The 16,369-nt window shown below is 39.8% G+C and overlaps 2 protein-coding genes across 4 annotated transcripts in view; one reads left to right on the top strand and one right to left on the bottom strand.

The window, feature by feature from the left end:
- srr (serine racemase) overlaps positions 1-16,369 on the bottom strand; it is a 43,684-nt gene that overhangs the window by 11,270 nt on the left and 16,045 nt on the right. Inside the window, exons 2-3 of one of the 3 annotated variants that reach the window (XM_084113020.1) lie at positions 8,882-9,164; positions 7,558-8,770 (exon numbers count right to left, since the gene is read on the bottom strand). The exons of the other annotated variants lie outside the window; for them this stretch is intronic. Coding sequence (XP_083969146.1) covers positions 8,117-8,770; positions 8,882-9,127 — 900 coding nt within the window. The 5' untranslated portion in view covers positions 9,128-9,164 and the 3' untranslated portion in view covers positions 7,558-8,116. Of the gene's footprint in view, positions 1-7,557; positions 8,771-8,881; positions 9,165-16,369 lie in introns of those variants that run through there. 3 annotated transcript variants of the gene reach the window in all.
- On the top strand, positions 2,125-16,027 carry LOC311082282 (solute carrier organic anion transporter family member 1C1-like). Its single transcript, XM_084113010.1, has 15 exons — positions 2,125-2,266; positions 2,845-2,965; positions 3,144-3,285; positions 3,467-3,599; positions 3,973-4,079; positions 4,172-4,324; positions 4,409-4,507; positions 13,281-13,484; positions 13,887-14,051; positions 14,134-14,329; positions 14,450-14,615; positions 14,711-14,895; positions 14,972-15,036; positions 15,167-15,284; positions 15,359-16,027. Exons 2-15 carry the CDS (start codon positions 2,858-2,860, stop codon positions 15,528-15,530), a joined length of 2,013 nt encoding a protein of 670 aa, XP_083969136.1. The 5' UTR covers positions 2,125-2,266; positions 2,845-2,857; the 3' UTR covers positions 15,531-16,027.

Below are 16,369 nucleotides of genomic sequence, written 5' to 3'. Positions count from 1 at the left end.
CTTGTGTTTTTTTGGGGGTTTTTTTGTAACTTGCAACTTGTAAAATTAGAACACTCAAAATAAATTGCGTTAAAAAGCATATTTTAGGTTGATCCAGCTAGCACGCATGTGCAGTCTCAAGCGCGTGTCATGTTTCTATGGCAACCAGTTACCAGAGCTTCAGTGAGGGACCGCCAAACCGCGCTTTAGATTTTACAATATAAATTAACCGTCTTGTTTAATCTTAAAGTTTTAGTGGTCAGATTAGGACTCGATGCAGAGCAGAGAGCACGGAGATGATAGCAAATAAATAACGTCAGCGGCCATGGCACTGAACGAGCAATCGTTATTATAGTTCAAAAGGGCAAACAGTCAAAGTTATTATGCGAGTTAACTCGAGTCAGAATGTAAGTTACATGTGCAAAGTTGCATTTGTCATCCGTCACCGTGACATCAAGTGGATTTTTGAAGCTGAAATAATGAGTGGATTAAGCTTGGACTTGAAATAACGAGAGGAATAACATGGATAACTTTCTTGTCGGAGGATTGTAATGCATGATCACAGCCAGTCAGGTAACGTTAGCGTTACAAGGAAGGGAGGCTACGCTACCTCGGCTCCTTAAATTAGGTAAGACAAAAAGTTGTATTTTTCGCAACAGGTTTATTGACTTGTAATAGCAGTTTAAGGTGGAATATGTGACAATCGGGTCCAGTCTGGTCTGTGTCTTCCCGGCGGTTTCGGGTCCAGCTTTCAAATAATAGACGGGTCCGGGTTGGGTCCGGTTAGGCATTTCTCGGATCTGCACGGGTCCAGGTATAGCTTTTGAAATAATAGACGGGTCCGGGTCGGTTCGGTGTAGCACATTACGGGTCTCTTTCGGGTTCGGGCACGAATTTTTGGACCCATGAAGAAGACCTCTAGATTGGAGTCTCAGACGAGATCTCGTTACGTCAGTCAGTTCTGACGTAATATCGAACGTGACTGACTAATGGGAACTAGGGATGTGATGATGTAGCTGCCCTGTTATGGAGTTGGTGATGCAACACATAAGGTCATCTAACCTCATAAACATGTTTAATAGAAAACTGTAACAGAATATCGGATTGCTGATATTTTATTTTAATTATATATCATATAAAGGGATATAATTGTAATGTACATGTAAAATGTCCATATCACTTGTTATTGCATGTTATTTGTTATTGCTTGTTATTGCATAAGTTGCCAACCATAGACGTCGTAGTTATGCTGTCAATTAGTAGGTCATGAAATGACCAAAGATTTTGACCATCCAACAAAGACCAACAAATTACGTATCTGGTACATTGGCATTGGATGCCAAAACAGTCTGACAGGGCACTGGGTTTGCCGGTAGCTGAAAAACTGGTTAAGCATTGCAAACCTAAGCAATTTTTAGTACATATTAACTGCAAGTTTACTATTTCGTAAGGCAGAGAAGGCACGTGTGACCTGCTAACAGAACATACATATTGCACAAAGAATAAGCAGATTTGTGTTGGTTGATGTCATTGCGTGTTTTTGATGCTGTTAATGGCTCATCTTGTTTTAATTCATTATTACTTTTATATCTGTCTAATGTAAATTTTCTCTGTGTTTTTAAATTTATGGTGTTTTATACGATTTGCCATATAAATACTCATAAAAAGACACAAGAATACTGTCGAAATTAAAGTCATACATTATGGTATGTTTACACGACAATGATGTACTAAAAACTGAAAAGTTTTTCAAAACGATCCCCGTTCACACGGATCTGCGAAAATGACTAAAAACACTGTATTATTCATGCTAGGCCAGTAGTTGGCAATGTCACTTTGTAAAGAAATACTACATGTCTATACTACGCGTCATAACTTTTTTGACTGTAAATTCCTTTTTGCACTTAAATACAACTAATTATTTGCATTTAGTACATTGTTATTACTCAGTAGAAAGAATGCAAAGTGTCTCAGAAGTACAATTCGATGGATCTCAAAACCAATTTTCCAAACACAAATATAGTCATTTAGTTAATTTCAGCTTGGTGAAAAATGTTTTTGCTCTTTCAAAAAGGCATCAACATGTAAACAACTTGTGTAAAAACTACTGCATGTAAATGTGATGTTCTTTGTTTGATCCACATTAGGGTTAAAGGAACACTCAGTGGAAGTTAAAGATTAATAGAACTGTCTAATGACCTGTAGGTGAATATAAAAGACACTTTCAGAGATGGGCATATTTCAACTGCATATTCAACTGCTTTTTCTCTAAGACACATCTAGACATGTGAGTGTTTCAAAATTGTGAATTAATAATATTTTAATCATGTTTGCATTTGATTACGATGTATTTTACCTTGAATCATCTCTGACATGATAGAAGTGGATGGATACACTTTCTGTATTTCTTATAAATAAGAAAAACACTTTCTGTTTTTCTTATTTAAAAGAAACTGTAACTGCTTAAGTCCTTTAAATAGTGGTTCTTAACTTTATTTATTTTTTGTCCGTTTTTAAGACATCGAGGCAGTTCAACATAGTATCAAAATGGTTGATTGTACAAAATAAATGAAAATGTCCTTAAATAAATCGTTGAAAATGTTTTAATATTATCATGAACTGCATAATCACAGAATATGCTCAATTATTAACATGGAATGGACTGAAAGGGAAAATTGTTTAGTGTGTCAACAGTGTTTTATTAGCATTTTATTTTATTTGTTGGTGTTATTTTTTTATTGTATTTTTTTTTTTCACTTATTTTTTACAGTTTCCATTTTTCCACATAAGCACACAACTTCAACTTTGCAGAGTTTGTCTTCTTTCATTTTTCATTAGTTTGTGATTTGTTTACTTCTTCACTAGCCCATTGTTCACCATGACAGAGGAGGGCAGCCCAGAGGGGTTCTTTGAGTCCAGACCAATGGAGCATTCAGACAGTAATAAGAAAACATCTCAGGCCAAATGCTGCTCCCCAAGCCTAAAGGCAAGAGACATTGTCTTTGACCATATGCATGTTTAACCTAGCAACAAGTGTAGAACCACTATTAGCTGATTATTTGTTTTAAAAGTGGTGTATAATAGCTGTTATACTTCTAAAAAAAAACAAAAACAAAGGTTAAATCTTCTGATTTAATCTCTTTTCTACCCTTGTGCCTGGAAAGATCTTTATTGGTGTACTTGCCTTCTGTTATTTCTCCAAATCCCTGACGGGGTCTTACACCAAAAGCACCATCACTCAGATTGAGAGGCGGTTTGAGATCCCAAGTTCTACTGTTGGTATCATCAATGGCAGTTTTGAAATGGGTGAGTTGAGATGTGTCGAGCTGCACTGAGAAATGAGGGCTGAGGTTCACCCATTAGATGAGTACTTATAGCAGCGAGTCACACCACTGAGGCTGTAATGTGACTAAATTTGGGACAGTTGATTGATGGTATGCTATGACACAACATAGAGCTTGTTAAATAACGTCACATTTGCTTACAGGTAATCTGTTGGTCATCACTGTGGTAAGCTACTTTGGCGCTAAGTTTCATAGGCCCAAGATCATTGGAGCAGGGGTCCTGTTGATGGGTATAGGGACACTGATAATGGCTTTACCTCACTTCATTATGGACCGGTGAGTAACGTTCATGGGTCAATGACAAATGAGGCATGTTCAGTTTCATATGATTTAAAAAAACTCTTGAAACTCATGAAAAGTTCAAATGTAATGACTCAAAAAATGTAATTTAGTCCAAGCATCATGAAAAAGTTATATTTTCCTTATATGATATTTGTTGATTATAAAAGATGTGTTTTTAAGTCATTGTATCTATTAATTACTTTTAATGTTATGTTGAATCAATTAATGGATGGCCATCACCTAATACCCCTAATTAGCATATTCATACTAAAATATTTAATAAAGATCCACCTCATAACGATAAGTATTCTTCAAGATCTGTATTTTAAATGCTTTTATTATTTATGTGTCTGTTTGTTTCTGACAGGTACAAGTATGATACAGCTGCCGCCCACACTAATGATGCTGATAATTTCACAGTGAGATCCACATGCTCATCTGACACCCAGAATACTGTTCAACAGCTTGTGTCCGGTAATGCATGGTTATATTTGGAAGCATATGGGGTATTTTAAATGTAAATTGCAGTAAAATACCCAACAGAGCACTCTATATGGGTTGAATAGGATGCCAAAAAGGGGAAGAGGAAAGCTCGCCCACATGGGCGATTGTGCTGTTGGGAAACATTATTCGTGGCATTGGGGAAGCCAGCATCGTTCCTTTGGGAATGTCTTTCATAGATGATTATGCACACCCAGAAAACTCTGCATTTTACATTGGTGAGAAAATTATTGTGTGTGTGTGTGTGTTTTAATCTCAAACCAAAGTACCTCTTGTGATTCAGTCCATTTTTTTTTCTGTAGGTTGCCTGCACACACTCGGAGTGATCGGGCCAATTTTCGGTTACTTGTTAGGATCACTTTGTGCTACACTTTACGTGGACATTGGGTTAGTTGATAGAGGTGAGTTAAAAATGTTATACCTTAGAGGTTACTTACAAGAAAGTACCAAAAAGAAGTGCCGTATTACTTTGTTTGTTTTGACATGTACCATGGTAGTACTTCCATTTTGAAGAACCTTGAGGTACCATGCAAATACAAAATACCATACATATTTATATTCATGGTATATGCATATGGTAATGGTCAAGGTGGAGTTAGAGGGTCGGTAGGGTCTCAATCTGGAAAACGGGACCACCACAGAAGCATTTTCAGAGCAGAAGACCACCATGGCAGAACTAGAACCATCGTGGAAGAACAGTTGAACACAATGGTGGAGCAGGAGGCCTCAGGGGCTCAGGAAAGGCCAGAGGAACAAATGACCCAGGATAGGAAGGCAGACTATGAGGCCTCAGGAAAGCCGGCTGAGTGGAAGACCACAGAAGAGCCAACAGATTAGAAGATTAGAAACCCACTATAGGGAAACAGAAGTGTGGGTTGTGCCACAAGGATCAGGGTAAATATGCTTCAGGAGAGTTATCAGCAGATGCAGCTGGGAGCACTGAGTTGGTCTTCAGGCAGTAGATGGACTGAGCCATTACCACCATCCATTACTGTCACCAGTAGAACAGACCCATTTGGTACCTTGGGGAAAACAGGACTCCCTGGAAAGTTAGGAAAAACAGAATTAGGGGAGCCCAATACATGAAGCCATGGAGGCTGAAGCAACTAGGAGTCTGGCAGAATCAATGGACAGAGGTAACAAGGTAAAACTGGAGGGAGGAGTGACATAGAGGGAGCCAGTGAAAGGAGAGACCCCTGAGGAGTTGATGGATGGAAATACCATGGAGGAGCTGGTGGAGTAGTAAAGGAGGATTAAAGTTTTTGCCCGTTGCTTGAACACGTTTCGCAAAACTTGGCTCAATGTGTCAAAACTCTACACACAAGCAAATAAGACACAACACATTCACATCTATGTCAAATTGAAACTCTGCTATCAAAACCTAACAATCCTTTGTCAAAATGTCACTCTGAGGACAAAATGATACCCACTTGCATCATATGAATACACTTTCAGATCAGCAGCAACACACTAGTCTACTTTATATAAAAAACTGCAGTCTTTTGTTTTCAATGTTTTTATTCAGTTCCACAGAGGGCATGTTTTCACGACAACCAAAAAATGAAATACTGAATTCAAAATCATTGCATTATAGTAGTATATTTTACAGTACAGTAAATTCAGTTAAATCAAAAATAAAACAAACAATACACTACTGTAAACACAGAAAAACACAATTGTGCGCAAGTGGGCTTGTGGATCCTGCCGTCTGTTGGGGTCTGGCCACAGGATCTCATCAACATCACAAGCAATGTCTTCTCTCGCTAAGCATCGAGGAAAATATCCCCTTGTGTGCCGAATCCATCCCTGGATTGACCTCAACTCAATGTCTCCGCAGGCCTGTTCCATTGCCTGCAGAAGAGGCATACGGGCATGGTTGGCGGTCTTATACACGCCATCTCCAAGCGGAAAAAAATTCCTCTATAGGATTTAGAAATGGCGAGTAAGGGGGCAAGTACACAACTTTAAATTGATCATGGTTGGTGAACCAGTTCTGGACCAGAGCAGCCCGATGGAAACTAACATTATCCCAGACAACAACAAACCTGGGCTGCTCTGGTCCATCCTGTACAACTGCATCATGAAGTGCATCTAGAAATGTGATTATGTGTTGTGCATTATAGGGACCCAGTTTGGCATGATGGTGCAGTAGCCCTCGAAGACTTATGGCAGCACACAATGTGATATTTCCCCCGCGCTGCCCCGGGACGAGCACAATTGCCCTTTGGCCAATTATATTACGTCCCTTTCGTCTGTTTTTGCTAAGGTTGAATCCAGCCTCGTCAATGTAAATACATTCATGCAGCTGGGCAGCTCCATCCATGTCCAAGATTCTCTGTAACAAAAAATACATATTGTGGATGGCTTTACTCAAAGCACACACCTACACTACTACACATACAGAACCGACCCACCCAACCACACAGGTACCTGTGTAGCTTTCTGAATGTATCTATGTGGTACTAATCCAGTGGTACATATTCATCTGTTACTGGACTGCACCCATTCTTTATTGTAAATGTAAAGGACTGAAACACTTACCTGTACATATTCATGTCGAAGTTCTTTGACTCTGACACTGTTCCTCTCAAATGGGACCCTGTACAATTGCTTCATGGTCATGTTGTGCTTTACCAAGATGCATCTGATAGTTGTAATGCTTACTCGATTTATGTTGTTGAATACTTGCCTATCTGCAAGTATGTGTTGCTGTAGCTGGTGGAGACGGATTGCATTGTTTGCTCTGACTAGGTTTACTATGGCAAGTTCCTGCTGTTGGGTGAACAGGCGTTGGCGTCCACCCCCAGTAGGTCTTCTAGCCATTCTGTTGAAAAATGCTATCACAAATTGTTCTCGTTTGCTTCTTTTTTTACAGTACTGTGTATACTAAACTTTACTGTATTTACCATACACAGTACTGAAACATCTCAACACGTTATCACGGTATGTTTCACAAAACTACCACTTTTGTTGGAAAAGGAGCATTAGCCACCCTGGAATACAATACATGTGATACAATAACGTGATATGGTACAGTACTGTAAATACTCTAGATACAGTCTGAGTAGAGTAGAGAGTTGAAGACATACCTGTTTTCCAGTAGGAATGTCCTTATTATGGATGAAACTGTGAAACGGCTTAGATTAGGATGGACTCTCTGCCCAGCTTCCCTCATAGTCAGGCCATGGTTTATGACATGGTCCACCAAAGTTGCTCTTATGTCATCTGAAATAATGATCCTTGCGTGGCCTCTTCGACCATGTCCTCTCTCTCTCTCTCTCTCTCTCTCTCTCTCTCTCTCTCTCTCTCTCTCTCTCTCTCTCTCTCTCTCTCTCTCTCTCTCTCTCTCTCTCTCTCTCTCTCTCTCTCTCTCTCTCTCTCTCTCTCTTCCTCTGCCTCTTGCTCTCCCTGCCTCCATGCTTGCAAAGTTCTCAAAATGGCTTAACTGAGGCCTTTTTGTAGCTGGCTGATTGGTGTTCAGTATTGTAAGTAAGTAGTTTCAGGTGTGTGTCTACGTCTTTTCAATTACAGTTTTTCTCGATTGCTAAGACACATTTCTTGAAAGCTGCTCTCCTTTTCTCTAAACTGTGAACACAAAACCCAATTTTCAAGCTACATTCACAAAACCTCAGACTCTTCTTGCAAAACCAAACTTTCACCTCAAAACAGTTCAATCTGTGCTCAAAACTGAACTATGTTGTCAAATCGTGCCCCGAGTCAATCAAAATTAAAAACACTACTGAACAGTCACTAAACACTACGTAGAAAAATAGAAAACACAATGCTCAGGACATGAAGCTGGAGAAATAAATGTTTGTTCACTGTAGGCTAAATGCATGTTGCAAAACAAAAAAACCCTGTGCATTTAGCACTTGTACAAAAAGACAAAACAGAAATCTTGTGCACTTACACGTAGCACTTGTAAAAACAAACAGAAATCTTATGCGTTTGCCACTTGTGTACAGTAAGCCCATGTAAAAATAAAGTACAAAAATATACAAATAAGTGCATTACTCAGCCACAGCATCATGTCTCCGTACTGGGTCAGGCCACAGGACTTCATCCACATCACAGGCCACATTTTGTCTGGCCAGGCAACGGGGGAAAAAACCCCTGGCATGTCGTATCCAGTCTTGGCATGCCTCCACACCTATGTCACCACAGGCAAGTCCCATGGCTTGCAGGAGATTTACCCTGGTGTAAGGTTGGCGTTCATATACCTTCCACCGCCATGAGGAGAAGAATTCCTCAATGGGGTTTAGGAAAGGGGAGTACGGTGGAAGGCAAAGATTGATAAAACCTTGGTTCATATTGAACCACTCTCTAACCTGGAGGGCACTGTGAAAACTCACATTGTCCCAAACAACAACATAGATTGGATGCTCATCCTGCTGCCCTAACAGAGCATCTCGCATGTGATTGAGGAAAATGAGGAGCTGGTGAGTGTTGTAGGGCCCCATGTTGGCATGATGGTGGACAACCCCATGATTGCTGATGGCAGCACATAATGTGACATTGCCACCACGCTGCCCAGGAACACCAACAATGGCCCGATGGCCAATCACATTACGGCCTCTCCTTCTCCTTTTGGTGAGATTAAACCCAGCTTCATCCATGTAGATGTATTCATGGGATCTTTCCATTGCATCCAGTTGAAAAACCCTCTGTAGAAATAGATATAGTTTTGTAAGTGATCCGGAAAAAGTGATTTAGGCCACTACAGTAAATCACTACTTAGAGTAATCAACATTGAATGTGTCTGGATATATGCCAACCTGTACATACTGGAATCTTTGCTCTTTGACTCTGTCTGAGTTGCGATCAAAGGGCACTCTGTATAGCTGTTTCATGCGCAGTCTGTTGCGCTTGAGGACACGATCAACAGTAGAGAGGCTGACACTGTTGATACCCTCAAAATTTACATGGTCCTCAATGATCTTCTGCTGAATTTCACTCAGTTTAATGGCATTGTTCTCACGGACCATATCAACAATTAGGGTCTCTTGGTGTGGGGAGAACATACCTGTCCTCCCACCCCCTTGTGGCAGTCTTTCAATTCTACAAAAAGAGAACATGGAGTTACAAAAAATATACATGGAATACTAGGCCTACAAACAGTTAGACCAACCCTCCATTACAATACTACAGTACATTGGTACAGTGATGTACTGAAACATATATTTACTTACAGTATACTGTGGTACAGTATATAGTATGTCATACAGTAATTGCTGTCAACATTTACATACTGTACTATAATGTCAAAAAAAGGTAATTACCTGTTCTCTTCTCTAAATCTTTGGATTATGGTGGACACAGTGAATCTACTGATGTTTGGTTGTACCCTTTGTCCAGCCTCCCTCATGCTCATACCACGGACAAGAACATGGTCAATCACAGTAGCTCTGATTTCATCAGATATTACTGTTCTTTGTCTTCGCTGACCACCTCGACCTCCTCTCAAACGAACTCTTCCTCTCAGATTTCTATCCATTGTAGGGCCTCACAAACCAGTGCTCTCTGAACTGGCTTACTGTATATGTTCCCTCACATCATTAGCCACAAGTGTGATCAATTTTGAGTTGTTGTGTTCAAGTGGTGACACCTGTGCTTTACAGTTTTTGCCCGTTGCTTGAACACTATAGACACATGCTTAAACCAAAGTAACATAACTCGAAGTTGTTGTTACTATACCTTAAAAAAAGTGTAACCATACCTTAAACAAAAGCGCTGCTTTGCACTTTAGTTGCAATTCTGTAACACACTTGCTCCTTTCTACAACACACTTGCTCCTAGACACTACACACTATTTCATACATAAGACACTTAGTTCAAAAATGAAATCTCAGGGTACCATTGGGAAAACACATCTATTCAAAATACAACACACATTGGTTAATTGAAAAGACGTAGACACACACCGGAAAATACTTACTTACAAAACTGAACACCAATCAGCCTGCTACAAAAAGGCCTCAGTTAAGCCATTTTGAGAACTTTGCAAGCATGGAGGCAGGGAGAGCTAGAGGCAGAGGAAGAGGAAGACAGAGAGAGAGAGGAGGATGTGGTTGAAGAGGCCACGCAAGGACCATTATTTCGGATGACATAAGAGCAACTTTGGTGGACCATGTCATAAACCATGGCCTGACTATGAGGGAAGCTGGGCAGAGAGTACATCCTAATCTAAGCCGTTTCACAGTTTCATCCATAATAAGGACATTCCGACTGGAAAACATGTCTTCAACTCTCTACTCTACTCAGACTGTATCTAGAGTATTTACAGTACTGTACCATATCACGTTATTGTATCACATGTATTCCAGGGTGGCTAATGCTCCTTTTCCAACAAAAGTGGTAGTTTTGTGAAACATACCGTGATAACGTGTTGAGATGTTTCAGTACTGTGTATGGTAAATACAGTAAAGTTCAGTATACACAGTACTGTAAAAAAGAAGCAAACGAGAACAATTTGTGATAGCATTTTTCTACAGAATGGCTAGAAGACCTACTGGGGGTGGATGCCAATGCCTGTTCACCCAACAGCAGGAACTTGCCATAGTGAACCTAGTCAGAGCAAACAATGCAATCCGTCTCCATCAGCTACAGCAACAAATATTTGCAGATAGGCAAGTATTCAACAACATAAATCGAGTAAGCATTACAACTATCAGATGCATCTTGGTAAAGCACAACATGACCATGAAGCAATTGTACAGGGTCCCATTTGAGAGGAACAGTGTCAGGGTCAAAGAACTTCGACATGAATATGTACAGGTAAGTGTTTCAGTCCTTTACATTTACAATAAAGAATGGGTGCAGTCCAGTAACAGATGAATATGTACCACTGGATTAGTACCACATAGATACATTCAGAAAGCTACACAGGTACCTGTGTGGTTGGGTGGGTCGGTTCTGTATGTGTAGTAGTGTAGGTGTGTGCTTTGAGTAAAGCCATCCACAATATGTATTTTTTGTTACAGAGAATCTTGGACATGGATGGAGCTGCCCAGCCACATGAATGTATTTACATTGACGAGGTTGGATTCAAACTTAGCAAAAACAGACGAAAGGGACGTAATATAATTGGCCAAAGGGCAATTGTGCTCGTCCCGGGGCAGCGCGGGGGAAATATCACATTGTGTGCTGCCATAAGTCTTCGAGGGCTACTGCACCATCATGCCAAACTGGGTCCCTATAATGCACAACACATAATCACATTTCTAGATGCACTTCATGATGCAGTTGTACAGGATGGACCAGAGCAGATCGGGCTGCTCTGGTCCAGAACTGGTTCACCAACCATGATCAATTTGAAGTTGTGTACTTGCCCCCTTACTCGCCATTTCTAAATCCTATAGAGGAATTTTTTTCCGCTTGGAGATGGCGTGTATAAGACCGCCAACCATGCACGTATGCCTCTTCTGCAGGCAATGGAACAGGCCTGCGGAGACATTGAGGTGAGGTCAATCCAGGGATGGATTCAGCACACAAGGGGATATTTTCCTCGATGCTTAGCGAGAGAAGACATTGCTTGTGACGTTGATGAGATCCTGTGGCCAGACCCCAACAGACGGCAGGATCCATAAGCCCACTTGCGCACAATTGTGTTATTCTGTGTTTACAGTAGTGTATTGTTTGTTTTATTTTTGATTTAACTGAATTTACTGTACTGTAAAATATACTACTGTAATGATTTTGAATTCAGTATTTCATTTTTTGGTTGTTGTGAAAACATGCCCTCTGTGGAACTGAATAAAAACATTGAAAACAAAAGACTGCAGTTTTTTATATAAAGTAGACTAGTGTGTTGCTGCTGATCTGAAAGTGTATTCATATGATGCAAGTGGGTATCATTTTGTCATCAGAGTGACATTTTGACAAAGGATTGTTAGGTTTTGATAGCAGAGTTTCAGTTTGACATAGATGTGAATGGTTTATTTCCCAGTGTTGTGTCTTATTTGCCTGTGTGTAGAGTTTTGACACAATGAGCCAAGTTTTGCAAAACGTGTTCAAGCAACGGGCAAAAACTGTAATTGTGTTTGACTTTTGTCACCTGTGCTCACCATTATGCAGCACGGGTGCATCACAATGAAAATGTGTTGGCAAGTTGTGTCTAAACAGGTGAAAAGTGCTTATGGTTTTGCCAAAAGAGTGATTGATTCAATCAGTGGGTTCAGGCAACTGAGCATTTGGTTCAGACAATAGGGTTTAGTGTTTTAGCAATTGAGAAAAACTGTAACCAATGTGTGTTGTATTTTGAATAGATGTGTTTTCCCAATGGTACCCTGAGATTTCATTTTTGAACTAAGTGTCTTATGTATGAAATAGTGTGTATGGTCTAGGAGCAAGTGTGTTGCAGAAAGGAGCAAGTGTGTTACAGAATTGCAACTAAAGTGCAAAGCAGCGCTTTTGTTTAAGGTATGGTTACACTTTGTTTAAGGTATAGTAACAACAACTTCAAGTTATGTTACTGTGGTTTAAGCATGTGTCTTTAGTGTTCAAACAACGGGCAAAAACTGTAAGGTTGGTCTTTGCGGCCAGAACAAAAGGTTCAATGGAGACTCCTGTTACCTACGAGAATTATAGCCCATGAGTGGCCTCTATGGTCAGGAAAAGGGAATGGAAAAAAGGATGGGTGATTTCAACAACAGAGATGGCAGGGATGAAGATCTGGTTACTCTCTGTGGTTAAGATAAAGGAGGAGTGTTATCAGCTTGTCCTCTGGGAGAAGTTAAGATCCCGCTGGGTTCATAATAAAGGGCTGGTCTTCTTTCAGGTAGACAACACACACAGTTTGATGGTGAACCCAAGTGCAGGGTTTACTTTTTGTAAAGTTTATGGATAGTGAACAGGTAAGGATGATAACAGTTGGGATTGCAGGACAGGTAAGATAGGAACCACACAGACGGAGAACAGATGAAGATAAGGAGTCTTTCGATAAAGGAAAGCTGAGATGGACAAGAGGTAAGTAACTCTACTAAGAACAGAGAAGTCCATTTGTTCTTATCAGAGATCAGACACTGAGTGACTGTGGAGTATAAATGCTGTTCTTAACAGCAGGTGTGATAGAATATATGGAGTGGGCAAATAGTGAAATGAGGTGGTGAGCCCGGTTGAGGTTTTAATATGTATTCATATAAATTGTTTATTTGTATATTTTCTTCTCATTATCAGAGAGTGTGACCATCACCCCTCAGGACTCTCGCTGGGTTGGGGCCTGGTGGTTGGGTTATGTGGTTTCTGGGCTGTTGACTCTGCTTGCTGCTTTGCCTCTCTGGTTCCTGCCAAGAGCTTTACCTGAAAACCTCCAAACCTATGAGCTAGACAACCCCTCAAAACAACATAAACACACACCCAGCATTACAGAGATAGCTAAAGGTATGGCAACCTTACATAGACCACAAGGGTTAGATGCATACAATTTAGGTCTATTTAAATCTAATTAGTCACTGAGACTAATTAGTCATATGTAGTACTTTATGATGTTTGTGTGTGTGTGTGTGTGTGTGTGTGTGTCACTATGGAGCTTTACAGTTTCAGTCTATTTTAATTATACATATTGAATAGGTGGCCAGGAGATCCTCCAGAAAATCAAATTTATGTAACACAAATCAACGTAATACAGGTTTGGAAGAATATGAGTTTTCAGGAAATTATTGGTGGTTATTATTATAAATTATAAAGTGTTATTATGGTCTACTATGACAATAGTGATAATGATAAATGATAAAATGATAAAAGAGATTGTTCTAAATATTTGCTTATTTGCTTGTTTTCTAGATTTTGGGCCATCTCTGAAGCGTCTGCTCACCAACAAGATCTATCTCCTCTACCTGGTTTCCAATGTAGTGGCATTCAATGCCTTTGTCATAGTCATAACATATACACCAAAGTATTTGGAACAGCAGTTTGGACAAAGTGCATCCAAGACAAACTTTCTCATAGGTGACAACTGCCATGATTACGGCCATGTTTTTTTTTTTTTTTTTTGGCTGTTTAAACTGAATGTGCTTATATATTTCTGTAGGAGTGACATCTATTCCGCCTGTGGCTCTGGGTATATTCCTGAGTGGGTGGATAATGAAGAGGTTTAAACTGGATCTGCTGGGATCTGCAAGAATGTCGTTTTTCACTGCAATTGCTGCATTGTTTCTCACCATACCTTACTTTGCTCTTAGCTGTGAAAATACAGATGTCGCTGGGGTCACGGTGCCCTATCAAGGGTACTTTCATCTCCAGTCACACTCTTATTGCATCATGGAAACTATACATTATCCATCAATTCAATCTATCCATTTAACAAACTGCTTGTAATATAATATAATCAATTGTTTATGTGGCAGATCTGTAGAAGTTCAGAATATAAGCAGTGATGTCCTCACTTCTTGCAATGCCGACTGTGGGTGTCCTGACTTCCAATGGGATCCAGTGTGTGGACAGAATGGAGTGACCTACATCTCTCCTTGTCACGCAGGCTGCAGTTCCACTCATGGCACAGGACAGAATATGGTGAACAACTATCTTTAACTCTTGACCTCAAAATCATTATTACATGTGTTTGAGTGTCTTTTCTTTCATTTTTTTCATTTGCATGTGTTTGTCAGACATTCCACCACTGTACATGTGTCCAGAGCTGGGGAATGAGTGCTGGGAACTCCTCTGCAGTGCTTGGACAGTGTTCACGACAGAGCAGATGTACTATAATGTTCTACATCTATCTGGCGCTGGAGTCTTTCGCCTTCTTTGTGTACTGTCTGGGCACTGTTCCCTTCTTCATCATCTCATTGAGGTTCTGTTTAATTACTTTACATGCTTTGTATTTATATGGATGAAATTTGTATTAAATGTTTAATCTGTTCTTGCAGGATTGTGGATCCTGAGCTGAAGTCTCTCTCAGTGGGCGTACTACTGTTAGTTTTAAGACTTTTGGGTAAGTTCACATATGTATTGTTTGGGTTTATTTAGAAGAAGTGCCCCAAGAATGGAAATTAATTCACAGATGTTTTTCACATTAAGGTCTGGCACAGCATTGTTTTTAATGTAATTTCACTCTTTTAAAGGTGGTATTCCTGCTCCCATTTACTTTGGGGCTCTTATTGACTCTACCTGTCTGAAATGGGGTCACAAGAAATGTGGTGGAAGAGGTGCTTGCAGAATGTATGCCACTGAGACTTTTAGGTGAGCAAATCTGGCAGGAGTATTCTATGTAGCCCCAACTGATGCATGCTAAAATGTAATGTGACCCTCATTAGGTTCCTGTTTCTGGGACTGGTCAACTGTCTCCGGTTGTTAGGATATATCCTGTTATGGGTGGCCATCACACAGATTAACAGGAAAGTACAGAATGATAAACGGAAGTCCAAGGACATAGAACTGCAAGAAACTATGCTGTATGGTCCAGAACAGCAGAATACTCTAAAATAATGTTCTGCGTTGTTTTATTCTGTATTTGTATATGTGTGCTTTTTTATGTGCTTTGTTTTTTTTCCTGGGTCATTTTAAAAATATGGTGACATATGGAGGAATGACATACGTGAAATCCACACGTACCAGATGTGGGCCGCGCACATATGCATTCAAATGCGCATACCTATTGACTAAACATGTAATGCGCATGTGTATGCCGTTACCGTTTTCACAGATTCACGTTCTGAAGTTTACACAGAAATTATAACGGTATTACTTACAAAACTTGTTTTCAGTTGAAAAACGGTGTTGTGTAAGCGGCCCTTAAGTTAATAACTAATGATTTTTACAACGGAAATGAATCGATCAAAAACTTAAGCTAGACAATGACTTTCTTCTAGAGCTGCTGTACTTCCAAAACAATCTTTGTTGCATTAATTTCCTATTATCACTGTAAAGCTTCTTTGAAACAATCTGTATTGTAAAAAGCACTATATAAATGGAGGTGACTTGAATTCACTTGACTACAGTAATGTTTTCTTTAGACTAGTGACTTGTCTACCATCACGACAGCTTTGCTATAACTGTGTAACGAGTTAGCTCAAAGAAATATTAATAATCAATCATAACTTGTTATAACTGATTATGAATATTTGGATCAGTTAATAGAATTAACTTAATGTAGTAAAATTAATATTACAATCAACCCACCTGTTCGTCCCATGAACACTCAGGGTTAATTGTCTATTCATTCTAAGAAATATTCATTTCCGGGGGAGGGAAATGTCTTTCTTACTGTACAATAGAGCCTGTAGTCAAAATCTAAATCGTAAAGTAAACTTTGTTACAAGCAGAGA

The sequence above is a fragment of the Abramis brama genome (genome assembly GCF_963993115.1).
Source record: "Abramis brama genome assembly, chromosome: 4".
Taxonomy (NCBI): domain Eukaryota; kingdom Metazoa; phylum Chordata; class Actinopteri; order Cypriniformes; family Leuciscidae; genus Abramis; species Abramis brama.
Note: the sequence above shows the minus strand (reverse complement) of the source record. Positions and strands in the feature narration are given on the sequence as shown.